The sequence below is a fragment of the Oncorhynchus masou genome, chromosome 12, assembly GCF_036934945.1.
Source record: "Oncorhynchus masou masou isolate Uvic2021 chromosome 12, UVic_Omas_1.1, whole genome shotgun sequence".
Classification (NCBI taxonomy): domain Eukaryota; kingdom Metazoa; phylum Chordata; class Actinopteri; order Salmoniformes; family Salmonidae; genus Oncorhynchus; species Oncorhynchus masou.
Window position 1 is genome coordinate 77,709,515 of NC_088223.1, and position 27,416 is coordinate 77,736,930.

At 43.8% G+C, this 27,416-nt stretch overlaps 1 protein-coding gene across 7 annotated transcripts; it reads right to left on the reverse strand.

The window, feature by feature from the left end:
* Positions 1 to 66: 66 nt before the first annotated feature.
* On the reverse strand, positions 67 to 27,151 carry LOC135550864 (cullin-5-like). Of its 7 annotated transcripts, none has more exons than XM_064982041.1 (19): positions 26,916 to 27,151; positions 25,163 to 25,272; positions 24,629 to 24,728; positions 22,084 to 22,260; positions 18,503 to 18,644; positions 17,939 to 18,084; positions 17,233 to 17,313; positions 14,131 to 14,272; positions 12,101 to 12,231; positions 7,887 to 7,994; positions 7,662 to 7,726; positions 7,282 to 7,414; positions 5,762 to 5,893; positions 5,435 to 5,567; positions 4,725 to 4,900; positions 4,470 to 4,631; positions 2,275 to 2,393; positions 1,961 to 2,084; positions 67 to 1,748 (listed from the first exon to the last, which is right to left on the reverse strand). In XM_064982041.1, the coding sequence occupies exons 1-19, from the start codon at positions 26,937 to 26,939 to the stop codon at positions 1,554 to 1,556; spliced, it is 2,400 nt and encodes a 799-aa protein (XP_064838113.1). In that variant the 5' UTR covers positions 26,940 to 27,151; the 3' UTR covers positions 67 to 1,553. The 7 variants fall into 7 exon arrangements, with proteins under 7 accessions (XP_064838113.1, XP_064838110.1, XP_064838115.1 ...); XM_064982038.1 differs by having other exon boundaries at positions 7,282 to 7,426; XM_064982043.1 differs by having other exon boundaries at positions 7,282 to 7,426; positions 14,179 to 14,272; positions 26,916 to 27,150.
* Positions 27,152 to 27,416: the final 265 nt, after the last annotated feature.

A 27,416-nucleotide genomic window follows, 5' to 3' on the forward strand; every position in this document is an offset into this window, starting at 1 on the left:
TTAAAAGTTATCTGAAAGTTTATCCTGCTTTGGGAAGTAGCCCAGGATCGATTAACAAGGTTCATACAACGTTTTATAATAAATGTTTATTTAATCATCAACATCTTTATGTACACTCCTTTAGCTCTGTATTGTAGTAGTTACCATCAGAGCCATGTATAAAGATACGGTTATATATAAACAGATCTTTATATATAGTTCTGGCTATTACCTAGCTCTGGTCCAGGGTGTTTACGTGCGACTTGCTAATGCCATGCAAGTTCAGCATTAGTGAGCCGTACTTAAACGCTCTGGACCAGAGCTAGTTATTACCATATAATACACACAACCCCTCTTCCCCCAGAGGCTTAGCTCAGGCAGCCTGCAGAGATGAGGGGTAAAGATCTGGAAAAGGTGACATTGGCCTAATTCTAAACCGACCGTTAACAGCTATGCTTAAACTCTTCCTGTAGATCTGAAGAGATTGAATATGAGCGACCACCAATATGGTGACTACTCCACCTTGCTTTCTGATAGAGCTCCATCAAGTCTATCGTGTGCACTTATCAGATGTTGTCAGAATTTGAAAGACAAGTTCCCATGGGTAGAATGCTTGGGGTCGATTTGGAACTGGGAACTAATAGCCCACAGTCCGTCTCTTTTGGGAAAACAGTTTCTGAAATATAACATACTGTTGAGAAGATTTCCCAGACACAGGATAAGCCTCGTTCTGGACTAAAGTGCACATTCAATGGAGATAATCGATTGAGAAATATTTTTTAGACCCAGGACTAGTCTTAGTCTGGCCCTGGGAAACCAACCCTGAATGTCCAAGAACGGCATCGCATATGTGACAGCAGAGAGTAATTGTCTTTAGTGCTTTGTTTGTCACCACCAGTGGCCACAAAAAACATGGCCGACAGCTTGGCTCAGACAGCTGCCAGGGGACACAACTCGTTCTGTTGAAGAGGTCCGGTGAATAGTGTTGGCCTGGCTCAAAACTAGGACTTTAGATATGGAGGGAAACGGAGCTTCTTCTAACGCTTTTCCTATTTCTTGTCATGTCGTTAGAGATACCCAACACCAACCAATGTTACTCCAATTGTGGTGGGGTGTTCATGGATGGGGTGGGAGAGGGGGCGTGGTTTGACAGGGAGGACGACGCATTGCAACAGACCTTTCACAACCACCAACCATGTCCCGTCTACAGACTAGGAAATGCCTTCTAGCCAAAAACGACAACTGAAAACTCAGTGGGTGTCGACTCCCGCTGAGAAGCTCAAACTCATTTTCTTTCTTACCCTTTAATTTCCCCACACAAACTCCTCCTTTTAAACATTTCTGTAACTCTGTCATAAATCAAGTCTGCATTTCCCCATGCAACAGATCATTTGTTTATTAAAGGGAGGTCAGCCTGGAAATATTCTATTGTCCATCAGGCTTGAACCCTCACAAACCAAAGATATTTTTTTCCCAAAGAGGGTCGGGCCTAAAAATATTCTATTGTCCATCAGGCCTGATGAGGAACCCCCAAAGTCACACGTTGTCACCACAATTAAACGTCGTCAACGCCGCTACGCCATGTAGAGGAAGGTGTTGAGATCAGTCTCGTCGCGCTTGATGTACTTGTGCTCGATGAGCCACTCCATCTGCTCCTTGATCATTTTCTTCTGGGGTAGGAACATGTTTTTGAGGATCTCCACCAGCTCCGTCTGCAGCTGGGCATTGGTGATCCTCTTCCTCATCTTCATGATCTGGATGATGGCCTCCTGGAAAGGGCGTGACAAGGGAGAGAGAGTGAATTTCAACTGAATTTAACCCTCCTTGCCTCCTCTAAATGCATTGGAGAAGAGCAAGGGGCGAAACCTCAGATCTTCTGCCCCAATGTGCACTGAGAAGAAGACGAGGAGGGAGGACGTCAGAAATCCCCAAATTCTTATTTGCAATGATGATCTGTCAATAGGAAGCCCTTATATAGTACCTGTGTTCTCAATATCCTGAGCTGGACAATTCCCTCGTTCTCCTCCTCCCTCATTCGCTCCGTGGTGAGCTGAAGTCGGCCAATCAGGTTGATCTTCCCCCTCTTTTGGACCTTGGAGTTTTTTCTGGACACAGACACACTATTTAGAGCTGGAACTAGTGTCATTTTTGTGCCACGTACAAAATACATGACAACCTGCAAGATAAGTAAAGCCAGCCCAAAGAGTAATCTTTGACGTGGCGGTGGAAAGCCTGGTTGCAAACCCCAGCCTGTCACACAGAGATTAGTGAACACTTATATTAGCCAACACTTACATTAGTGAGAACTCCTGGTTGACGTAGAAAAGTGTGCCCTCGGCAAAGTCTTTGGGCGAGCCCACCACGGGGTCGTAGAACAACACCTGCCGCTTTAGCTTGGGGAACGCTACCAGGGACTGGAGGAAAAGGAAAGAGAAATAAGGTATGGAGGAGAGACTAGTCAGTACACTTAAATGTGTAATAAAAAAATAAAAACAAATTAGCTGTGAGGAGTTTAGGAGGTTGAGATAGCAGTTAACAGTCGATGAAAAATGCTTTTAAAAAGTACTAATAGTTATGGTCATATGGAATCTGCAGAGGAGCTTCAGGGTGTGTTTGTTGAATATGGGAAACCTCTAGGTGCCTTAAGCAAAGAATTAGTGTACATAAGGCATAATGATGAATATTACCCTGTTGCCTGCCACTTCAATACATGTTCACATGGTCTCCTCTTTACATTTTCAGGGTATTGAAAAGTAACATTCACCCAGAGGGAACACTGAGAAAAAGCTGTACCAAAGGGAACTCTTTTGGATTTATATGCTTGGCACTTCACATCCATCAGGGCTTAATGAGGATTTAGACATGAGGGTCATGCTCTAATATGTTTCGTTTGAGGCTTCTCCTGGTATTAACACATGTTAAGTGTTTATGCATTATGTAAACATTTTATTTAAAGAAAATGTAAAAAATATATACTAAAACAATAAAATATCTCCTGGTGTTTGTTTTTGTACACAGGTGTTGCTCATCATGTCTGATTGCTTTGACACACGTTGCCTATGTGTTGCCTCTGTCATTGTGTTTATTTCTGCTCTGATGGTCTGATGACCAAAAGCTCAATACACTACATTACCAAATGTATGTGGACGCCTGCTTGTCAAACATCTCATTCCAAAATCATGGGCATTAATATGGAGTTGGTCTCCCCTTTACTGCTAAAAACAGCCTCTACTCTTCTGGGAAGGCTTTCCACTAGATGTTCTTACATTTCTGCGGGGACTTGCTTCCATTCAGCCACAAGAGCATTAGTGAGGTCAGGCACTGATGTTGAGCGATTAGGCCTGGCTCGCAGTTGGTGTTCCAATTCATCCCAAAGGTGTTCGATGGGGTTGAGGTCAGGGCTCTGTGCAGGCCAGTCAAGTTCTTCCACACCGGTCGACAAAACAATTCTGTATGGACTCCACTTTGTTCACAGGGGCATTGTCATGCTGAAGAAACAGGAAAGGGCCTTCCCAAAACTGTTGCCGCAAAGCTGGAAGCACAGAATCATCTGGAATGTCATTGTATGCTGTAGCATTAAGATGTCCCTTCACCGGAATTAAGGGGCCTAGCCCGAACCATGAAAAACAGCCGCAGGCCATTATACCTCCTCCACCAAACCTTACAGTTGGCCCTATGGATTAAGGCAGATAGCGTTCTCCTTGTATCCACCGAACCCAGATTCGTCCTTCAGACTGCCAGATGGTGAAGCGTGATTCATCATTCCAGAGAATGCGTTTTCACAGCTCCAGAGACCAATGGCGGCGAGCTTCACACCACTCTAGCCAACGCTTGGCATTGCACATGTTGATCTTAGGCTTGTGTGCAGCTACTCGGTCATGGAAACCCATTTTATGAAGCTCCCGACGAACAGTTATTGTGCCGACTTTGCTTCCAGTGGCAGTTTGGAACTCAGTAGTGCGGTCAAATGAGGATAGACGATATGCGCTTCAGCACTCTGCGGTCCTGTCCTGTGAGATTGTGTGGCCTACCACTTTGCGGCTGAGCTTTTGTTGCTCCTATATGTTTCCATTTCACAATAACAGCACTTACAGTTGACCGGGCAGCTCTAGCAGGGCAAAAGGGGTGTGGCAGAAATAGTCAAATCCACTAATTTGAAGGGGTGTCCACATACCTTTGTGTATATAGAGTACATTTTAAATTGTGCATTGATCCTGAGTGTGCGGAGATTCCTTTTTTCTTTAGTGTTTGTTACATATCAAATCAATAAAACGCTGTGGTTAGCAGATGTTTTTTTCTCGTAACCTTCCCAGGTATTCCAGCAAACCTAGTTGGAATATTGCAGGAATCAAGCAACAAATATGGAATTCCTTTAACTAAGATTTTGGGAAAACATGGTAATTTTGGGAATGTTAGAGGAATCTTGCATCTTTAATCCTTGCGAAAGCTAACCCTTTGACCTCTATCTATCCATTGACACCGTGCCTTACCCATAGGGTGCGTCGGAGCTCAGCGTCAGGCAGCTCCGTGGCCAGCTTGAGGTTCTCAAAGCTGATCCTCTCCCGGGGCCTCTGGTTCCAGGCAAAAAGCACTGCCAGCTGGAAGGTGGTCACCTCCAGGTCGTACTGTCCCACCTCGTTCTTAAAGGTGATCTGGATAGAATTACACAGAGAACATAGAATGAAATATAGGATCTCTAGGGTCTGGACAGAGAGGAGTGTGTCTGCTACATACTCTACACTCACAATGCCATTGGACATGAGGTGGTGCCAGTGCAGTTTCCTGCCGCTGTGGTTCTTCTTGTAGAAGTCCTCCACCTCGGGGATGAGATCCTCCAGTTCAGTGGGCAGTGACACAAACACCTTCTCTGAGCTTCGAGACCACGCCCCGGCATTCAGGATCTTGATGTTGACAGAGTCCGCTGCACAAGAGGGGAAGGAAGGGGGAGAAAGGAAATACACCCGAGTTCAAATCCATTATGTCTAATATATAAACCATAGAGATATATAATATACTAGTATAACAACAATAATTGTTTTAAACAATATATTTGTTTCTAGAATGAAACAACTGACTAAGATGGCCGTCATTTTTTGGCAAATTGCTAAAAAGTGTATGTCCATTCTAGTTTCCTGTTTCATTCTATAATATACACTTTTAAGTACTTGAGCTGTGCTTTTTTCTGGTACAACGGAGTCAGTGGAATAGTCCCAAAAGTGCAAACTCAAAGCAGAATCCCAAACAGGACTGTATCAATAGCATTTGTATTACTTTTCACTAGGTCTAATCCAGTCACCTACACCAAACACCCAAACGTACAGGTACACGGGTTCGATTCCAGCTAGGGCCAGCAATACGAACATTTATGCATTCACCGCTGTAAGTTGTTTTGGATAAAAGTGTCTGCTAAATGACATATATATTATATTAGGTAAATTATATTAGGTACAGCTACCTGGTTTACCTGATAGGGCCAGCTTGTTGTGTTTGTGACACTCTTTGAAGTTCTGGTTGAGATCATCGGACACCTTGATGTCCTGGAACATCCGGGCCAGCTTATTCACGTAGTCCGCGGGCATGCCTACCTCCTGTAAGCAAGGTTAGAGGTAATTGGAGAAGTGGTGTAATTGTAGCTAGTCAATCACACACACAGCAGCATGTCACAGTAGTTGGCCAGCAGTTCTGGACACTTTGACTCCGGCTGGGTCTTCAGACCCACCCTGACAGACAGACAGCACAGAGGAAGTAGAGCAGTGTTGTAAACACACACGTTCACTCATACCCTGAGCCACTCCACCATGTTCTCCTCAATTTCGCTGTCGGCGGAGATGTCCAGGATGAGGCGTCGCGTCAGATGGGCTTTGTGGTAGCGCATGAACACGTCTTTGTTCTGCACGTACTTCAACACCAGCAACTGCAGGATAACACACACACACACACACACAGAACACCACTGTGCAATCAGGGTATTCATTACTGCACAACGTAGAAAAATGCTTTGCAACGGAAAACAAGTGTTTTTTATTGGACAAGTTTAAGTAGTCCCTCCCTGTTTCAGTCCATTTTCTTCTGTTTGGGGTCTAATGAACACGACCCAGCTAAGATTGTCCCGTCCAAAGAACAAACGTTTAAGTGTTTGCAGATCTGAAAAAAGTGGATAGGTGAAGCAACATGATTGACGCTCTCGTCAACCTAAGGCCAGATATACACTAATTTTGTGTCCGAAACTGGAGACAAATGTTTTTTTTTTTAATGGGCGTCATCTGTTGCTGCATGAATGACAAGGGATGATGTTTGTCTGACAAAAAAAACATATGGTCAGTTCTCTCACAGATAAAGTCACGTGAAATTGTTGACTTTAGATGTACTTTTGACAAACAAAAACAGACAATGATGTACGTCATAAAGTGCCTTCGGAAAGTATTCAGACCACTTGACTTGACACATTTTGTACCATTACAGCCTTACTCTAAAAAGTGATTTGGAAAGGCACACACCTGTCTATATAAAAAGGTCCCACAGTTGACAGTGCATGTCACAGCAAAAATCAAGCCATGAGGTCGTAGGAATTGTCCGTAGAGCTCCGAGACAGGATTGTTTCAAGGCACTGATCTGCCAAAGGGCACCTAAAGACTCTCACACCATGAGAAACAAGATTCTCTGGTCCGATGAAAACAAGATTGAATTATTTGGCCTGAATGCCAAGCGTCACGTCTGGAAGAAACCTGGCACCACCCCTACGGTGAAGCATGGTGGTGGCAGCATCATGCTGTGGGGATGTTTTTTAGCGGCAAGGACTGGGAGACTAGTCAGGATCAAGGCAAAGATGAACGGAGCAAAGTACAGAGAGATCCTTGATGAAGTCCTGAGCGCTCTGGAACAGGTTCTCAGACTGGGCCGAAAGTTCACCTTCCAACAGGACAATGACCTTAAGCACACAGCAAAGACAACGCAGGAGTGGCTTCGCGACAAGTCTCTGAATGTCCTTGAGTGGCCCAGTCAGAGCCCGGACTTGAACCCAATCGAACATCCCCGTAGAAACCTGAAAATAGCTGTGCAACAACGCACCCCATCCAACCTGACAGAGCTTGAGAGAATCTGCAGAGAAGAATGTGAGAAACTCCCCAAATACAGATTTCGTACATTCTAGAATAAGGCTGTAACGTAACAAAATGTTAAGGAGTCTGAATACTTTCCGAAGGAAGTGTACAATGTAATCTGTGTTAATGCATCGAAGTGTTGCTGTAGCCATGTGGAAAGCTTGCATATCATTACACACACACACTCCTCCCATCCACGTACCACTTCCTTGAGCTTGGCCTCGATCTCCTCGGAGGTGAGTTTCTTGCTGAGCGGGGTTTTCCTCAGCAGCATGTCACAGTAGTTGGCCAGCAGTTCTGGACACTTTGACTCCGGCTGGGTCTTCAGACCCACCCTGACAGTCAGACAGCACAGAGGAAGTAGAGCAGTGTTGTAAACACACACGTTCACTCATTAACTAATGAAGCAATTAACAATTCAGAAGTAGACTTTTTTTATTTAAGTTGTGAAAAAACTAAAAGATCACCCAGCCGCAGTTTTATCAAGTGCAACGTCACTAAAACTTTCAACTGTGTGCAGGAATCCATCTTTAATTCAGTGAAGAAATGAAGGCATACAGTAGGACACAGAGCTTCTCTTACCCTTTCTGCTTCAGCGGTAGTTCTAATTTAAAAATGGTAGCGTCGTTCACAACTGCTTTGTAAGCCTGAAGAAAAAAAACATTGGTTAGGTTATACAGTGACAACCACGTGCATATACTGTGCATATATTACCTGACAACATTGTGTCAATATTTGACAAATGTTGACAGAACATTGGGCTTCATTGCTAATGTTGGACCAATGTTGGACAAACGTTGTGCTGACCTTGTCCCTGGCTGTGAGGAAGCGAGGGTCATCCTGAAAGGCATCCTTCACCAGTTTACTGAAGCTGTTGAACAGGGTGAGGAGCTGCTCCACGTACTTCTCAGAGTCCTAAACACACACAGACAGAGATTATACCTTCTTTCAGTAAATACAATACAAAAGTCATATACAGAGAAAGCAAAGATGACTAAATATAATTACAAAAAAATATCCTAAAGACCAATGTATCAAAATAAAATACTTTTGCAAGTACCCCCTTAACCTCAACAATATTCTCTGTAACAAAATAGATTTATTTGCGGTTTTATGTGGTTGTTTATCTACTTAAAATGTGCTGACTAAGTCGCTCTGGATGCTAAATGACCAAAATGCTAATGTAAAAATGAAAACTTGCAAAGCATGCTAGGTATTATTCTAATGAGTTCCACCCCCAAACAAGACCTTATTTGAAGAAAAAATTGAATGACTGTAGAGATGGGAAACGATAGATCAAAATATATCTTGTTATAAAATACCCTAAAGAATGTATGAAAATAAAACTGTTGTCAAAATACATTTCTATATATAAATATATATTTTCAAAATACATTTCAAGTAGGCAAAAAAAAACTAAATAAAGCCATAGACAGAACTGTGCATTTGCAAATCAACCAATGTGTGAATTCCAAACTTTTTCAATTTCAACTTATTTTTCTAAGAAACAGACCCTATATCATTTTCTATCAGGACGGTTGAAAAGAACACCTTCCTAATATTGAGTTGTCGCCATGTACATTGGACTGTAGTTCAGGCCAGTGACATACAAATGACATAATACTCAAAAGTAATTGATATACCCATTTCAAATAAGTGCAACGAAAAGTACTGAGTAAAGTACTGAGTACAAAGTACTGAGTAAAGGGTCTGAACACTTACGTAAATGTGAGAAGAGATGTTATAATATATATACAGACGAAGTATATGTGTTTACATACACATTAAAACTATTCAACCACTCCACACATTTCTTGTTAACAAACTATAGTTTTGGCAAGTCGGTTCAGACATCTATTTTGTGCAGCCAAACTGCTGTTCACAAATGCTCTCCATCCAACCTCACTGAGCTCGAGCTGTTTTGCAAGGAGGAATGGGAAAAAATTTCAGTCTCTCAATGTGCAAAACTGATAGAGACATACCCCAAGCGACTTACAGCTGTAATCGCAGCAAAAGGTGGCGCTACAAAGTATTAACTTAAGGGGGCTGAATAATTTTGCACGCCCAATTTTTCAGTTTTTGATTTGTTAAAAAAGTTTGAAATATCCAAGAAATGTCGTTCCACTTCATGATTGTGTCCCACTTGTTGTTGATTCCTCACATACAAATACAGTTTTATATCTTTATGTTTGAAGCCTGAAATGTGGCAAAAGGTCGCAAAGTTCAAGGGGGCCGAATACTTTCGCAAGGCACTGTATATCCACAGTAAAACGAGTCCCGTACAGACACAACCTGAAAGGCCGCTCAGCAAGGCAGAAGACACTGCTCCAAAACCACCATCAAGAAGGCAGACTACGGTTTGCAACTGCACATGGGGACAAAGATCGTACTTTTAGGAGAAATGTCCTCTGGTCTGATGAAACAAAAAATATAACTGTTTGGCCATAATGACCATTGTTATGTTTGTAGAAAAATGGGGGAGGCTTGCAAGCCAAAGAACACCATCCCAACTGTGAAGCATGGTGGTGGAAGCATTATATTGCGGGGGTGCTTTTCTGCAGGAGGGACTGGTGCACTTCACAAAATAGATGGCATCATGAGGGAGGAAAATTATTTGGATATATTGAAGAAACATCAAGACATCAGTCAGGAAGTTAAAGCTTGGTCGCAAATGGGTCTTCGAAATGGACAATGACCCCAAGCATACTTCCAAAGTTGTTGGCTTAATGACAACAAAGTCAAGCTTTTGGAGTGGCCATCACAAGGCCCTGACCTCAATCCCATAGAAATATTGTGGGCAGATCTGAAAAAGCATATCCGAGCATGGAGGCCAACAAACCTGACTCAGTTACACCAGCTCTGTCAGGAGGAATGGGCCAAAATTCACCCAACCTATTATGGGAAGCTTCTGGAAGGCTACCCAAAACATTTGACCCAAGTTAAACAATTTAAAGGCCAAATGCTACCAACTAGTAATTGAGTGTATGTGAACATTTGACCCACTGGGAATGTGATGAAAGAAATAAAAACCCTCACTTTTATTATTCTGAAATTTTACATTCTTAAAATAAAGTGGTGATCCTAACTGACCTAAGACAGGGGAGTTTTACTAGGATAAAATCTCAGGAACTGAGTTTAAATGTATGTATGTGAACTTTCGACGAACTGTGCGTGTATGCATCCATGCATGCATCCATGCATGTATGCATGTATATATAATATTTTAAATATACATTTGCAAACATTTTTATTTTTGCTTTGTCATTATGGGGTATTGTGTGTACAGTCGTGGCCAAAAGTTGAGATTGACAAATATTAATTTTCACAAAGTCTGCTGCCTCAGTTTGTATGATAGCAATTTGCATATACTCCAGAATGTTATGAAGAGTGATCAGATGAATTGCAATTAACTACAAAGTCCCTCTTTGCCATGCAAATGAACTGAATCCCCCAACAACATTTCCACCCCATTTCAGCCCTGCTACAAAAAGGACCAGCTGACATCATGTCAGTGATTCTCTCGTTAACACAGGTGTGAGTGTTGACGAGGACAAGGCACGAGATTACTCTGTCATGCTGATTGAGTTCGAATAACAGACTGGAAGCTTCAAAATGAGGGTGGAATCATTGTTCTTCCTCTGTCAACCATGGTTACCTGCAAGGAAATACGTGCCGTCATCAGTGCTTTGCACAAAAAGGGCTTCACAGGCAAGGATATTGCTGCCAGTAAGATTGCACCTAAATCAACCATTTATCGGATCATCAAGAACTTCAAGGAGAGCGGTTCAATTGTTGTGAAGAAGGCTTCAGGGCGCCCAAGAAAGTGCAGCAAGCGCCAGGACCGTCTCCTAAAGTTGATTCAACTGCGGGATCGGGTCACCACCAGTACAGAGCTGGCTCAGGAATGGCAGCAGGCAGATGTGATTGCATCTGCACGCAGAGTGAGGCAAAGACCTTTGGAGGATGGCCTGGTGTCAAGAAGGGCAACAAAGAAGCCACTTCTCTCCGGGAAAAAACATCAGGGACAGACTGATATTCTGCAAAAGGTAAAGGGATTGGACTGCTGAGGACTGGGGTAAAGTCATTTTCTCTGATGAATCCCCTTTCCGATTGTTTGGGGCATCCGGAAAAAAGCTTGTTCGAAGAAGACAAGGTGAGCGCTACCATCAGTCCTGTGTCATGCCAACAGTAAAGCATCCTGAGACCATTCATGTGTGGGGTTGCTTCTCAGCCAAGGGAGTGGGCTCACTCACAATTTTATCTAAGAACACAGCCATGAAAAAAGAATGGTACCAACACATCCTCCGAGAGCAACTTCTCCCAACCATCCAGGAAAAGTTTGGTGACGAACAATGCCTTTTCCAGCATGATGGAGCACCTTTCCATAAGGCAAAGGTGATAACTAAGTGGCTTGGGGAACAAAACATAGATATTTTGGGTCTATGGCCAGGAAACTCCCCAGACCTTAATCCCGAACTTGTGGCCAATCCTCAAGAGGCGGGTGGACAAACAAAAACCCACACATTCTGACAAACTCCAAGCATTGAATATGCAAGAATGGGCTGCCATCAGTCAGGATGTGGCCCGGAAGTTAATTGACAGCATGCCAGGGCGGATTGCAGAGGTCTTGAAAAAGAAGGATCAACACCGCAAATATTGACTCTTTGCATCAACTTCATGTAATTGTCAATAAAAGTCTTTGACACTTATGAAATGCTTGTAATTATACTTCAGTATTCCATAGTAACATCTGACAAAATATCGAAGACACTGAAGCAGCAGACTTTGTGGAAATTAATATTTGTGTCATTCCCAAAACTTTTGGCCACGACTGTAGATTGATGAGGGGACAAAAACAATATAATTTTAGAATAAGCCTGTAACGTAACAAACATGGAAAGGTCAAGGGGTCTGAATACTTTCCGAAGGCGCTGTATGTATTTCTATTAGTATAACATGTCTGTGTGTGTGAGCATGACCGTATGTGTGTGTGCTTGGGCGTGTGTGTGTATAGCACTCACCGAAGTGATGGTCTCGGCGGAGGCCATCATGTCGGCCAGCCCAGCAGACATGATGTGGTCCTCTAGGTCATTCAGCATGGGTTCGATGCCACTAGGCACCTTGTCCATCAAAGAGAACATGAGGTGGAGCTCTAGGAGGCGGAGAACTACAATCAAACACTGTCCAAAGTAAGCTACAGTCTATAGATTCTATACTGTACAAAAACACAAGTGCAAAATGTAAAGTGTTGGTCCCATGTTTCATGAGCTGAAATAAAAGATACCAGAAATGTTCCATCTGCACAAAAAGCTTATTTCTCTCAAATTTTGTGTACCAATTTGTTTACATCCCTGTTAGTAAACATTTCTCCTTCACCATGATAATCAAGCCACCTGACGTGTGGCATATCAAGAAGCTGATTAAACAGCATGATTATTAAACAGGTGCAACTTTTGCTGGGAACAATAGTAGGCCACTAAAAAGGTGCAGTTATCACAACACAATGCCACAGAGGTCTCAAGTTGAGGGAGCGTGCAATTGGCATGCTGACTGCAGGAATGTCCACCAGAGGTGTTGCCAGAGAATTTAATGTTAGTTCCTCTACCATAAGCCGCCTCCAATGCAGACCACATGTAACCATGCCAGCCCAGGACCTCCACATCAGGCTTCTTCACCTGCGAGACCAGCCACCCATACAGCTGATTAAACTGTGCATTTGCAAATCAAATAATTTCTGTCAGAAAACGTCTCAGGGAAGCTCATCTGCATGCTTGTCGTCCTCACTAGGGTCTTGACCTGACTGCAGTTTGGCGTTGTAAACGACTTCAGTGGGCAAATGCTCACCTTCGATGGCCACTGGCACGCTGGAGAAGTGTGCTCATTATGGATGAATCCCGGGTTCAATTGTGCTGGGCAGATGGCAGACAGCGTGTATGGCGTTGTGTGGGCGAGTGGTGTGCTGATGTCAACGTTGTGAACATGGTATGGACAGGCATAAGCTACGGACAATGAACATAATTGCATTTTACCTATGGCAATTTGAATACACAGGAGGTATGTGACAAGAACCTGAGGCCCATTGTCGTGTCATGTCCTGCCATCACTTCATGTTTCAGCATGATAATGAACGACTCAATGTTGCAAGGATCTGTACACTATTCCTGGAAGGTGAAAATGTCCCAGTTCTTCCATGGCTTGCATATTCACCAGATATGTCAACCATTGAGCTTGGGGATGCTCTGGTTCGACGTGCACGGCTGTGTTCGAGTTCCCGCCAATATCCAGCAACTTCGAAACAGGCATTGAAGAGGAGTGGGACAACATTACATTAACTCTATGTAAGGAGATGTTTCGTGCTGCATGAGGCAAATGGTGGTTACACCAGATACTGACTGGTTTTCTGATCCACGCCCCTACCTTTGTTGATTTCTAAGGTATCTGTGAAATCCGTAGATTACGGCCTAACGGATTTATGACAATTGACTGACTTCCTTATATGAACTGTACTTCAGTAAAATCTTTGAACAAAAATATAAATGCAACAATTTCAGTCTCGTTTTCTACTTCTAGATTATAGTAAATAAATAGAACAAGGGGTATGCAGCAGAGCTTGGGGCCGTATTTAAATACATCTTTAGGGGTTGGTTTCCGTTCAATTGATTGAGTCTCCATTGAACATGCTTTTTAATCAAGGACAAGGCTTAATCTGTTTCCTGGAAATCAGCTCTAGAAGTTCTAAACATCACAGTGGTGGTATACTGCCAGGGTTAGAAAGCTACATTCAGATTTTACTGCAAAACATCATAAAACTGACATGTTCTACAAAGACACATTGGTTAATACTGACACACATATAGGTAGACTATTGGTTACACACACACAGTACAAAGTGGGTTTGTGGTCAGACACTGCTGTTTGGGGGTTAATGTTGACAACATGTTGACTGACACACAGAATGGGCAAAGACAGAGGTTGGTTGGTTGGTTGATGTGGACAAATTGAAATAGGAAGTGAAGTGGAAGACTGCAAGGTTATTTCCCGGTTTGCAAACCTGAGCTGGCCGAGCCTTTGGTGCCAGGAACACTCCGGCCGTACTCACTCTCTGTCTCATTTTGCTTGATCATGCCTGGACACTCGGCCAAGATGGTCTCCTTAAAGGACGTCACCAGGGCGTTCACGCAACACTCCATCAGCTGAGGAGGAAAACAGAAAAACCATGGTCGCTCATATCACCAATAATAAAAAATAAAAAAATTGATTTATAAATAACTTTTATATCAGCATGACACAAAGTGGTTTAACATAAGGAATTATTACACTGCCATTTTTAAAGCCATGCCCTCCTCCGTTCTTGACTTTTCCTAAATAAGTCTATAACACGGTCATTGTTAGAATCTTAACATTACAAACAGAAGTATACGTTAGGAAGGAATGTCACTTTAATGGTTAACCCCCCACAGTTGAAGGTGCGGTGCCCAGTTGACAATTACCCCGACAATTGCCTAGAAACTGAACCTAAACTATATCAGAACTAATTGAAAACCTATAACAGATTAAATCAATTAAGTAAAGTATGATGGGGGAGAAAGGGTGAGTTGAAGAGCGAGGGGAAGCGAGCAATGCATAATTATGTAATCCCCAATTGAGAATAAAGAACAGAGCGGACCAATCTATTGTACTGGTATATTCTAATTATGTACCCTTTATCAGTCCACCGAATCCAAGCAGTCTCAGTCTACTCTGGCCTACTTGGGAGAACATAGTGAGAAAGTGTGTCATTTATGAATGGACGCACATACTGCGTTAGAGTTGCTACAAGATCTGAATAAAAACGACTCGTGATGGGGAAGAAATATACACTGCTCAAAAAAATAAAGGGAACACTTAAAACAACACAATCTAACTCCAAGTCAATCACACTTCTGTGAAATCAAGCTGTCCACTTAGGAAGCAACACTGATTGACAATACATTTCACATGCTGTTGTGCAAATGGAATAGACAACAGGTGGAAATTATAGGCAATTAGCAAGACACCCCCAATAAAGGAGTGGTTCTGCAGGTGGTGACCACAGACCACTTCTCATTTCCTATGCTTCCTGGCTGATGTTTTGGCCACTTTTGAATGCTGGTGGTGCTTTCACTCAAGTGGTAGCATGAGACGGAGTCTACAACCCACACAAGTGGCTCAGGTAGAGCAGCTCATCCAGGATAGCACATCAATGCGAGCTGTGGCAAGAAGGTTTGCTGTGTCTGTCAGCGTAGTGTCCAGAGCATGGAGGCACTACCAGGAGACAGGCCAGTACATCAGGAGACGTGGAGGAGGCCGTAGGAGGGCAACAACGCAGCAGCAGGACCACTACCTCCGCCTTTGTGCAAGGAGGAGCAGGAGGAGCACTGCCAGAGCCCTGCAAAATGACCTCCAGCAGGCCACAAATGTGCATGTGTCTGCTCAAACGGTCAGAAACAGACTCCATGAGGGTGGTATGAGGGCCCGACGTCCACAGGTGGGGGTTGTGCTTACAGCCCAACACCGTGCAGGACGTTTGGCATTTGCCAGAGAACACCAAGATTGGCAAATTCGCCACTGGCGCCCTGTGCTCTTCACAGATGAAAGCAGGTTCACACTGAGCACATGTGACAGGCGTGACAGAGTCTGGAGACGCCGTGGAGAACGTTCTGCTGCCTGCAACATCCTCCAGCATGACCGGTTTTGCGGTGGGTCAGTCATGGTGTGGGGTGGCATTTCTTTGGGGGGCCGCACAGCCCTCCATGTGCTCGCCAGAGGTAGCCTGACTGCCATTAGGTACCGAGATGAGATCCTCAGACCCCTTGTGAGACCATATGCTGGTGTTGTTGGCCCTATGTCCCTACTAATGCAAGACAATGCTAGACCTCATGTGGCTGGAGTGTGTCAGCAGTTCCTACAAGAGGAAGGCATTGATGCTATGGACTGGCCCGCCCGTTCCCCAGACCTGAATCCAATTGAGCACATCTGGGACATCATGTCTCGCTCCATCCACCAACGCCACGTTGCACCACAGACTGTCCAGGAGTTGGCGGATGATTTAGTCCAGGTCTGGGAGGAGATCCCTCAGGAGACCATCTGTCACCTCATCAGGAGCATGCCCAGGCGTTGTAGGGAGGTCATACAGGCACGTGGAGGCCACACACACTACTGAGCCTCATTTTGACTTGTTTTAAGGACATTACATCAAAGTTGGATCAGCCTGTAGTGTGGTTTTACACTTTAATTTTGATTGTGACTCCAAATCCAGACCTCCATGGGTTGATAAATTTGATTTTCATTGAAAAATTTTGTGTGATTTTGTTGTCAGCACATTCAACTATGTAAAGAAAAAAATATTTAATAAGAATATTTCATTCATTCAGATGTAGGATGTGTTATTTTAGTGTTCTCTTTCTTTTTTTGAGCAGTGTATTATGACATCTCTGATGATTATTCTTCTGATTCTGAGCCTCAACCTACACCGCTGAGGACTAAGCGCAAAAAGCCGAGGAATGTGAACACTGAGCAGGTGCCCGTTCAAACACCAAAATGAAAACGGTGAGACAGGAGAGAGGAAGGGACGGCACCGCTTGGATAGAACAAGCCGGTGAAATTGCTAAGGGCCGATTATCAGCACAAAATATCATCACAGAGAGCAAACCCTACATCAAGCAAAAAACATCAGCAGCAACACACTCACCAGCTTTCATTGTTTATGTGACGTGGACATCCTCCAACTGACGCCATTGCATGAAGACACACACCATGTAAGCACGAGCTGACAATAATTGACTATTTTCAACTGCTGTCCTATCGACACATTCATTTTAATGCCATTATTGCATTTGTGGTGATTTTCACTATTTATGAAGCACACTTGGCGCCTATTGTAATGTTGAGGCTACTGATGTTTTCATAATTTGACCATGCGCCTTGGTGGTTGGGGTATTTTTTTGTTATAAAAGCAGTAAAAACTGTAGAAACAGAAACAGTGAAATTGTTACAGCAGCACCTCTGTTTCAAAGGTTTTGTGTTGTAATGAACATGGCCCTGCTCTGAACGGGAGGGCTCCCCTGCTTTATATACATACCTTTCTACAGCCCATAATAGTCACACAGAAGTGGTGGCGATATAGAATACTCACTGCTTGTACAGAGTTACATTCCCGTCTCGTCTCCAAGTAGCGCAGCGCCCGTTTCTCCTCCTCTCTCAACTTGGCGTCTGCCTGTTAGAACACACATGTTGGTTTCACCTCAGATGGATAGCCCAGCTTACAGACAAACAGGTTTTCCAGACATCTCAGTAGAAAGATTCCCACATTTCCTGCTTATTCTAATTTCTGGAAAACCTGGGATTTTGGGAATGGTACTAGAATTTTACAGCCTACTGAGAAATCACAAAGAACCTGCTGAACAGTATTTGTCTCATACAGATTGTTTTCGATTTCTTTCGACCACTGTCATCACTGAATTCCAAATCAAACCTCAGGCACTATAGATCTGAAAGGAGTAGAGAGGTTTAAACAGTGTGGTTATTGCTTCAAATTGCCTTCCAATTGGCTGTTTGGGATTTGCGCCATATGGCTTACACCTATGCAATCGTTTCAAATCTACATGAGCACCTGAGGGGTATGGACTAGGCTCGTCCATTTGGAATTCAAATTATAACTTATCGTGTGATTATGTTGACAGAGGAGAGCGGTTGTCACGGAGACAGCGGATCCTTTTGGGTGGTAAAATTCCAGTAACTTTATAAAAACTGCCAAGTTTTCCAAAAATTCATTTCTGGAAAATCTGGGAATTTTCAAAACGTTATAGGAATTGTACAACCCTAATCCTGGTAATACGCACATATTTCATGTAGTTTTGAACTCCGTTCTGCTGCAGGTAGGAGGGGGCCTGTGTTCTGTAGAACCTCTCGGTGGAGTCCATGTAGGCCTTCTCAAAGTTCTCTCTGTAAATCTGCAACTTGTCATCCGTGTTTGAGCACAGGTTCACTGCAGAGGGAAGACAGGGAGGTCCCCAGGGGCCAAGTTTATCAGCACGCAATGTTTTGCAATAGAAAACAAATTTGCATTTCTTATTGGATGAGTCCAATTTGTCCCTTCCGGTTTCAGTACGTTTTCTTCCATTTGGTGTGTTATGAACACTACCCAGGAGGATTATAGATATCTTTGTGGAAGGGGGTTAAGAGTTCATTTCCCTCGTTCACACTATCTTGTAGTAGCTCACATTTTCACGTACATCTCACATCAATGTCATTGGGGGCTTCACAGCAATATCGACATGAAATATCTATCCAATTTGGCACCATGATTTGGTAAATCATCCATTGGTATTGTATACATACACCACAGTCGTGTTCATTAGGCACCTTTCTATCCCAGCTAAAGGAGACAGTATTGTTTTGCTCACCATAAGACTCCCTGACACCAATGACCAGCTGAGAGTCGAAGGCCTCCCCCAGGCGCTCGGCATGCACCAGCTTCATGGCGCTGTCCTGGAGCCTATTCTTGATGTTGGAGAAGATGGACTCGTTCCACGTGTCCAGCATGAGCTGAGGACACAGAAGATTATTAGAACATGGCTTTATTGTTAAATATATACACTACCGTTCAAAAGTTTGGGGTCAGTTAGAAATGAAGGATATTCCATGCGAGAAACATGCAACAATTTCAAAGGTTTTACTGATTTACAGTGCATATAAGAAAATCAGTCAATTTAAATAAAATCACAAGTCCCTAATCTATGGCTTTCCCATGACTGGGAATACAGATATGCATCGGTTGGTCACAGCTTCCCTTAAAAACGTGTTATTATATTTATCAGAAAAACAGTCCGTGTGACCCCCATTTGCCTCATACAGCACGACGCATGTCCACATAGAGTTGATCAGGCTGTTGATTGTGGCCTGTGGAATGTTGTCCCACTACTCTTCAATGGCTGTGTGAAGTTGCTGGATATTGGCAGGAACTGGAATACGCTGTTGTACACGTTGATCCAGAGCATCCCAAACATGCTCAATGGGTGAAATGTTTGGTGAGTATGCAGGCCATGGACAAACTGGGACATTTTCATTTTGTACAGATCCTTGCAACATGATCATGCTGAATCATGAGGTGATGGCAGTGGATGAACGGCATGACAATGGGCCTCAGGATCTTGTCACTTTATCCCTGCATTCAAATTGATATCGATAAAATGCAATTGTGTTTGTTGCCCGATACAGTTGAAACCGGGATTCATCCATGAAGAGCACACTTCTCCAGTGTGCCAGTGGCTATCAAAGGTGAGCATTTGCCCACTGAAGTCTGTTACTATGCCGAACTGCAGTCAGGTCAAGACCCTGGTGAGGAAGACGAGCCCGCAGATAAGCTTCAGTGAGACGGTTTCTGACAGTTTGTGTAGAATTTCTTTGGTTGTGAAAACCCATAATTTCATCAGCTGTCCGGGTAGCTGGAGGTGAAGAAGCCGGATATAGAGGTCCTGGGCTGGCATACTTACACGTGGTCTGTGGTTGGGAGGCCGGTTGGTCATAATGACAATTTCTCTTAAACGACTTTGGAGGTGGTTAATGGTAGCTTATTGTGCTGTGTGACTAAACTGCACATTTTAGTGTCCTTTTCAAATAAAATAAAATTGTATTGGTCACATACACATATTTAGCAAATGTTATTGCGGGTGCTAAATGACTTAAATGTAATGTAAATGTGTAGCGAAATGCTTGTGCGCCTAGCTCCAACAGTACAGTAGTATCTAACAATTCACAACAATACACACAAATCTAAAAGTAAAAGAATGGAATTAAGAAATATAAATATTAAGTCGAGCAATGTCGGCATGGCATTGAATAACATACAGAAGAATAGAATGGCCTTGAGATATAAGCTGTTTTTCAGTCTCTCAGTCCCCGCTTTGATGCACCTGTACCGACCTCGCCTTCTGACGATAGGAGGGTTAACAGGCCGTGGCTCGGATGGCTGATGTCCTTGATGATCTTATGGCCTTCCTGTGACATTAGGTGTTGTAGGTAGTTTGCCCCCGGTGATTTGTTTCCCAGATCACACCACCCTCTGGTGAGCACTGCGGTTGCGGGGGGTGCAGTTGCCGTACCAGGCAGTGCTACAGCCCGACAGGATGCTCTCATCTGTAAAAGTTTGTGAGGGTTTAGGGGCCAAGCCAAATGTCTTCAGTCTCCTGAGGTTGAAACACTGTGTGGGTGGACCATTTCAGTTTGCTGGTGATGTGTACGCCGAGGAACTTGAAGCTTTCCACCTTCTCCACTGCGGTCCCGTCGATGTGGAGAGGTGCGTCCTCCACCTGCTGTTTCCTGAAGTCCACGATCATCTCCTTTGTTTTGTTCTTACATAGGTATTCCTCTTGTCCAGATGTGATAGGGCAGTGTGCAGAGCGATGGCATCGTTTGTGGATATATTGGGGCCGTAAGCAAATTGAAGTGGGTCTAGGGTGTCAGGTAAGGTAGATGTGATATGATCCTTAACTAGCCCCTTAAAGCACTTCATGATGAAAGAAGTGAGTGCTATGGGGTGATGGTAACTGAACTAAATTACTTTTGTTTTCTTAGTTACATTTGAAGCAAGTGGGGACAGCAGACGGGGATAGGGAGAGTTGAATATGTCTGTAAACACTCCAGCCAGCTGGTCTGTGCATGCTCTGAGGATGCGGCAAGGGATGCCGTCTGGGCCGGGAGCCTTGTGAGGGTTAACACGCTTAAATGTCTTACTCACGTCAGCCACAGAGAAGGAGCATCGGTGGCACTGTGTTATCCTCAAAGCGGGCGAAGAAGGTGTTTAGCTTGTCCGGAAGCAAGACGTGACTGGTTTTCCCTTTGTAATCCATGATTGTTTCTAGACCCTGCCATATCGTCTCGTGTCTGTGCCATTGAATAGTAACTCCACTTTGTCTCTGTACTGACGTTTTGCCTGTTTGATTGCCTTATGAAGGGAATAACTACACTGTTTGTATTCGGCCATATTCCCAGACACTTTGTCATGGTTAAATGCGGTGACTCGCACTCAGTTTTGCGCGAATGCTGCCATCTATCCACAGTTTCTGGTTTGGGTAGGTTTTAATAGTCACAGTGGGTACAACATCTCCTATACACTTCCTGATGAACTCAGTCACCGTATCCGTGTATTTGATGTTATTCTCAGAGGCTACCCAGAATGTATCCCAGTCGCATGATCAAAACAATCTTGGCATTTCGAAAAGTTGAATAGCAGTGATTCAATGTTTTTCCAGCGTGAGTACTACAGTCAATGTGGTGTTAGAACTTCGGTAGCGTTTCCTCAAATTTGCTTTCATATTTGAGGAAAACATTATCAAAGTTCTACCAACACATTGACTGTAGTACTCGCGCTGGTAAAACATTGGACCACTGCTATCCAACCTTTCTAAATGTCTACAAGGCCCTCCCGTCGCCAAATCTGATCACAACTCCATTTTGCTCCTCCCATCACGACTCAATCAGCTTCTTGATATGCCACACCTGTCAGGTGGATGGATTATCTTGGCAAAGGAGAAATGCTCAGTAACAGGGATATAAACCAATTTTTGCCCAACATTTGAGAGAAATATGCTTTTGTGTATGGAAAATATCTGGGATATTTTATTTCAGCTCATGAAACATGGGACCAACACTTTACATGTTGCATTTATATTTTTGTTTTATCTAGTGCCTTGCTCAAGGGCACAATGACAGGAGATGACATGGATATCACAACAACCCTCCGGTAGCCAGCTGACACCCCAACATATTGTCCCTCTCAATCTCAGAACCGACAACCCTCCGGATGCTACCTTCTAGGCCCGTTACCAGCCCACAGCCACAAGGTAGCAGAAGGGGCAGTGAAATGAGATGCATGGATATATGAGCAGGGACAGACTGAATTTACAGGCAGTATAATTTCCTCATGTCAACCAGAAATTCTCTTATATTAATGTAAATACAACCAAATTCTGCTGCTGCCCCTCACCTTCCGTACGATGCTGTCCTCTACGTTAGACTTCTTGTTGCAGCCCTGTTTGCCCATGAGCGTAATCTCCAGCTGGCAGAAGGGTTTGGGCAGGATGTCACACTGAGTGAAGAACTTCCTCCACTCAACGATGTAGGCATTCAGCAGCGCTGTGTCATCCTGGTGGCTCAACACCCGCTGTGGTGGAGAGAGCAGGGCACTTATGGACTTTATGGCATTGGAAAAACTGGGGGTAATAGACGGTCTGCTTGGTTACTCAACATGTTGCAGGGGGAGAGAACAACTGAGTGCAGTGTTATAGACATTATGATGTTGAAAATATAGGTTCTCAGGGATAGGCTAGTAGAGTGCTTGGTTACGCGGTGGCCGACTGGCACAGATAGCTTGCTTCCAAGCTATCGTTAAGGTGTCAGCATGCCTCATTTCGGCTGGCGGCTAGCCGAAGTTGGCTAGGCAAACCGAACAAGTGTGCTCGCATACTCCCTTAAAAGACATTTGCTTGAAAAACAAGAAAAAAAGCACAATAGTACTGTTTGTCCATTTTTAGATGCCGTTGCCAGTATACACATCCTCAAAATAGAATGAATCTAAGATAACTTAATAAATCAGTCATTCACTTTGATGTTTTTGCAGAGGATATCATAGTCACGCAAAATGTACATCTAACTATGATGTTTGGTATAGTATTTTTCAATGAAAAAATGTGCTTGAAAATGAGTCGTCTCTTGTTTGATGACAAAGACTTTATTGAAGCATCCCTACTGTTGACCAATAACCGACAAAGGATGCCTTTGGTTCCGAACTTTGGCTTGCCTCCAGGAAAAATGTGCCCCCGAACAGCCCCCCCCAAAAAACTCAACGAAGTCCAAAACTAACAAATATTTCACAAAATGTTGTCATAATATATGTACCAACTCTACAGAACTGTTTCGGCTGGGAAGCGTGCGGATGCCATTAGTAGTACTCAGTGAGGGAATAAATGGCAGTCATTTCAATGCTAGCGAGACTTAGCAGGCCTTAGCAGACAAAGCGTCAATACAGGGCTAAGATTGAATTCTACTGCACCGGCTCTGACAGTCGTTGGATGTTTTTTTTTTTTTTTTACCTTTATTTTACTAGGCAAGTCAGTTAAGAACAAATTCTTATTTTCAATGACGGCCTATGAACAGTGGGTTAACTGCCTGTTCAGGGGCAGAACGACAGATTTGTACCTTGTCAGCTCGGGGATTCGAACTTGCAACCTTCCGGTTACTAGTAGTAGGGCTTGTAAACTATTACAGACTACAAAGGGAAAACCAGCCGCGATCTGCCCTGTGACACAAGCCTACCAGACGAGCTAAAAGCATTTTATGCTCGCCTTGAGGCAAGCAACACTGAAGCATGCAAGAGAGCACCAACTGTTCAAGGACGACTGTGCGATCAAAAACACTCCCTGACCGAGTATGTAATACCTACATGTTTCAAGCAGACCACCATAGTCCCTGTGCCCAAGAAAGCGAAGGTGAGTACCGCCATGTATCTTTTGGACCCACTCCAATTCGCATACCGCCCCAACAGATCCACAGATGACGCAATCTCCATCGCACTCCACACTGTCCTTTCCCACCTGGACAAAAGGAACACCTATGTGAGAATGCTGTTCATTGACTACAGCTAAGCGTTCAACACCATAGAGCCCACAAAGCTCATCACTAAGCTAAGGACCCTGGGACTAAACATATTTTGCAACTGGGTCCTGGACTGATCCTCAACACTGGGGCCCCTTGGGGGTGCGTGCTTAGTCCCCTCCTGTACACCCTGTTCACTCACAACTGAGTGGCCAAACAACTCCAACACCATCATTAAGTTTGCTGACAACACATCAGTGGTAAGCCTGATCACCGACAACGATGAGACAGTTTATAGGGAGGTGGTCCCTATAGGCTGGGTCAGAGACCTGTCAGAGACCTAGCAGTGTGGTGCCAGGACAACAATCTTTACCTCAATGTGAGCAAGACAAAGGAGCTGATCGTGGATTACAGGAAAAGGAGGGCCGAACAGGGCCCTATTAACATCGACAGGCAGTGGAGCGGGTCGAGAGTTTCAAGTTCCGCAGGAGATTGAAAATATTTGGCAGGGGTCCCCAGATCCCCAAAAGGATTTACAACAGCACCCTTGAGAGCATCCTGACCGGTTGCATCATCGCCTGGTATGGCAACTGCTCGGCATCCGACCGTAAGGCGCTACAGAGGGTAGTGTGTAAGGCCCAGTACATCACCGGGGCCAAGCTTCCCGCAATCCAGGACCTCTATACTAGGCGGTGTCAGAGGAAAGCCCAACATTTTTTCAAAGACAAGTCACAGACTGTCATAGACTGTTCTCTCTCCTACCGCACGGCAAGCTGTACTGGAGTGCCAAGTCTAGGTCCAAAAGGCTACTTAACAGCTTCTACCCCAAGCCATAAGACTGCTGAACAATTAATCAAATGGCCACCGGACTATTTACATTGAACCCCCCTTTGTCGTATTCGGCACATGTGACAAATAAAATGTGATTTGATACATACTGCTTGTGCTTGCTTGATGAAGTCTAGGATGTCCTCTTTCAGTGCCTGGTGAATCTTGGCCGGCCCCTTGTCATCCCATAGGCATACTGCATGGACATCTCTATGGAAACCAAGAGATCAGATGCGGGCATTGGAGGAGATCAATCAATTAATCCATTTGTTGGTCTTTAACAGTTCAGACAGGCGTTAATGTGAAATGCCTGTTAAACAGAATGACAGCCTTTTCTCGAGGTATCAAATCCAGACTGTATCACAACCGGCTGTGACTGAGAGTCCCATAGGGCGGCGCACAATCGGCCCAGCATCGTCCGGGTTAGGCTGCCATTGTAACTTAGAATTTGTTCTTAACTGACTTACCTAATTAAATAAAAGGTTAAATAAATAAAACGTATTCACTAAGAACCAAACGGAATAGGCCAAAACAGGGAGGGAATGCCTGGACTTGTCTAATAAGAAACACTGGTTTTCAATGTGTGCACACTAATGAATACAACCTCAGTATGACAGAGCACATGGACGAGTGGCCATACTCACGAGAAGAGGTCGAACCACTGCTGTTTGGTGACTGACTCTTGGCGGAGCAGCTTGAGGACGATGGGACGCATCAAGTCCCACTTGTCCTCAAACTGGAGGGAGCCTTTGTTCTTGGTGAGAATGAGAAGGGTAGTAGTGTCACCTCTGGCTATAGCAGTTATGACAACATCAGGAGTGAACCTCAATTGTATTTACTTGATTCCTCGCATCCTCTCTCCTTGCCGCCTTCTCAAAACACATTTTAGCAGAGGGAAAGAACCTCAGCGCTTCTGCTCCAATGTGATTTGAAAAGGAGATGAGAAGGGAGGATATGGGAAATCATGGATATACAATTGATATTCATCCCAGTGGTTGCTGAATGTTTAGGAACTAGGCAGTGGGCCCATTTGAACATTAGCAGGAACACAACAGCAGTAAACAAGCCTGGTGGTGGTTAATTTCTCCAATATCATAGGACAGGCTGATTGAGGCCCATTAGTAGAAAACAGGATTGCTTGTGCTGGATAGTTTCTATCCATAACAACAACCCAGGTGCTTCAATCCTGTAACATCTGTTTTTGTCTATAGCCAGCCAGCTTACCTGTGAGGGAGTGTTACGTGTAGTGATACAATAACAATGCAGTGAGTATACAGACATGACTAGCTATAGGATCGTTCCAATTGATTTCAAGCAACTTTTGGTCACACCCCTTTTTATTTAACTTTCCATACATGTTTGCCCATGGTAGAAGTGGTCAGACAGTGACTTACTGGACCTGAATGACACAACATTCAGGAGATAGCGGTGCTCAAAGTTGATCCATTTTGCATACTCTACCATACCATTACACATCCTTTGTCTTTATCACTGGAAAATAATAATGGTTGAGTTTGATATAATTTAAAAGCTTGCAATCAGGGTTTTATGATTTCTTAATGTTCCCCAATGCTGGAACAGGAGCCTGAGTGAAACAGTTTGGGAAGCCCTGGATTAAGGCAGCCCCTCACACCTCTCTGATTCAGAGGGGTTGGGTTAAATGCGGATGACATATTTTGTTTGAATAGATTCAGTTGTGCAACTAGGTATCCCGATATCCCTAATGGGAGTTTGAATCCCAGCTTCCTGGGCATTAGAGAGGAGATACGTCATAGGCGTAGTCAACGTGGACGTCTCTTGTGGTGCTTTCAAGAAGACTGGAAACTAGGGAAAAAACAAGGTCTAATCAAGACGTGAGTAATCTTCCGAGTTGGACGACCTTTGAAATGGCTTTTGCACCGTTGGAGTTATTTTTTTCCGAGTTTCCAGTTGTCTTGAACGCGGCATAAAGTACAGATACTGGGGCATCTTCTAACCAGCCATCTACCGTTATTGTTATACCGGCTACCGAACTACTGTTAGCAAGCTAACTTAGTGTGTTTCATGAAAAAGGCGATACGTTGGTGAGGTGAGCTAGCAACTCAGTGAACGACAGTCATGCCAAGTTAAATGATCATGCTTTCTCAGCCAGTTAGTTGGCTGGTTAACCAGTTAGCTAACGTGTGTATTAGCCACTAACTGGCACAGCTAGCTAGCACCAGGCTAACGTTATTAACGCCAGTGACTTGGAGGAGTAAATAGCTGTCCTTTCAATGCTTGCAAGACAAACAGGACTTCATATCACCTACCTATATTGCAAGACCATCTTCAGGCATGGGCGCTTAACAATGTACAGTAATATATCATTGACAATGCAACAAAGACTGATTAAATGTATTGAATTGCGGTGCCTGTTACCTTTAGCAAATTAGACGTCGCCATGTTCCCTGAATTTAGTTTCTCGAACAATCTCGCGAGATTTACAGGTTTGTAGTTGCCAATGGGTTTTTAACAAATCTGGAGAAACGGTGTATCATGATCATATTCCTGATTTCGTATTATTTAACCAAAACAACATTTTGAAATAGCCTACCCATGGCTTAGGTCTACTTATGAAAAACCTGTCACCCACTGAAAAACGGTGAAACACTGGAAAATAATATAAACTATTGTGTTCAGTAGCTAGGCTTCCCTCCAGTTTGTGACAGATTTTCATGCTTACATTCTAAAATGAACATTAAACAGTATGCGCATTTTCCCACCAGAGATGTGTTTCCAAAACTTTTCGCTGTTAAAAGGCTGTGCATGATGTGGTAGCGCACATACAAATAACTTATACCGTTAAATGTTGATGTACAAAATGAAAAAAATATAGGTTAAATAGGTTTCCATCGCATTTTCAACTCCACTTATAGTTTA

What these genes read in the sequence shown, in the direction of transcription:
- LOC135550864 (XM_064982038.1), bottom strand. Translation starts at nt 26,939, where the DNA reads ATGGCGACGTCTAATTTGCTAAAG. An exon ending in CAAAGGCTCGGCCAGCTCAG is followed by an intron (nt 12,232 to 14,130) that starts GTTTGCAAACCG and finishes TCCGCCTCCTAG; the next exon opens with AGCTCCACCTCATGTTCTCT. An exon ending in ACATGGTGGAGTGGCTCAGG is followed by an intron (nt 5,568 to 5,761) that starts GTATGAGTGAAC and finishes CCTTGCTTACAG; the next exon opens with GAGGTAGGCATGCCCGCGGA.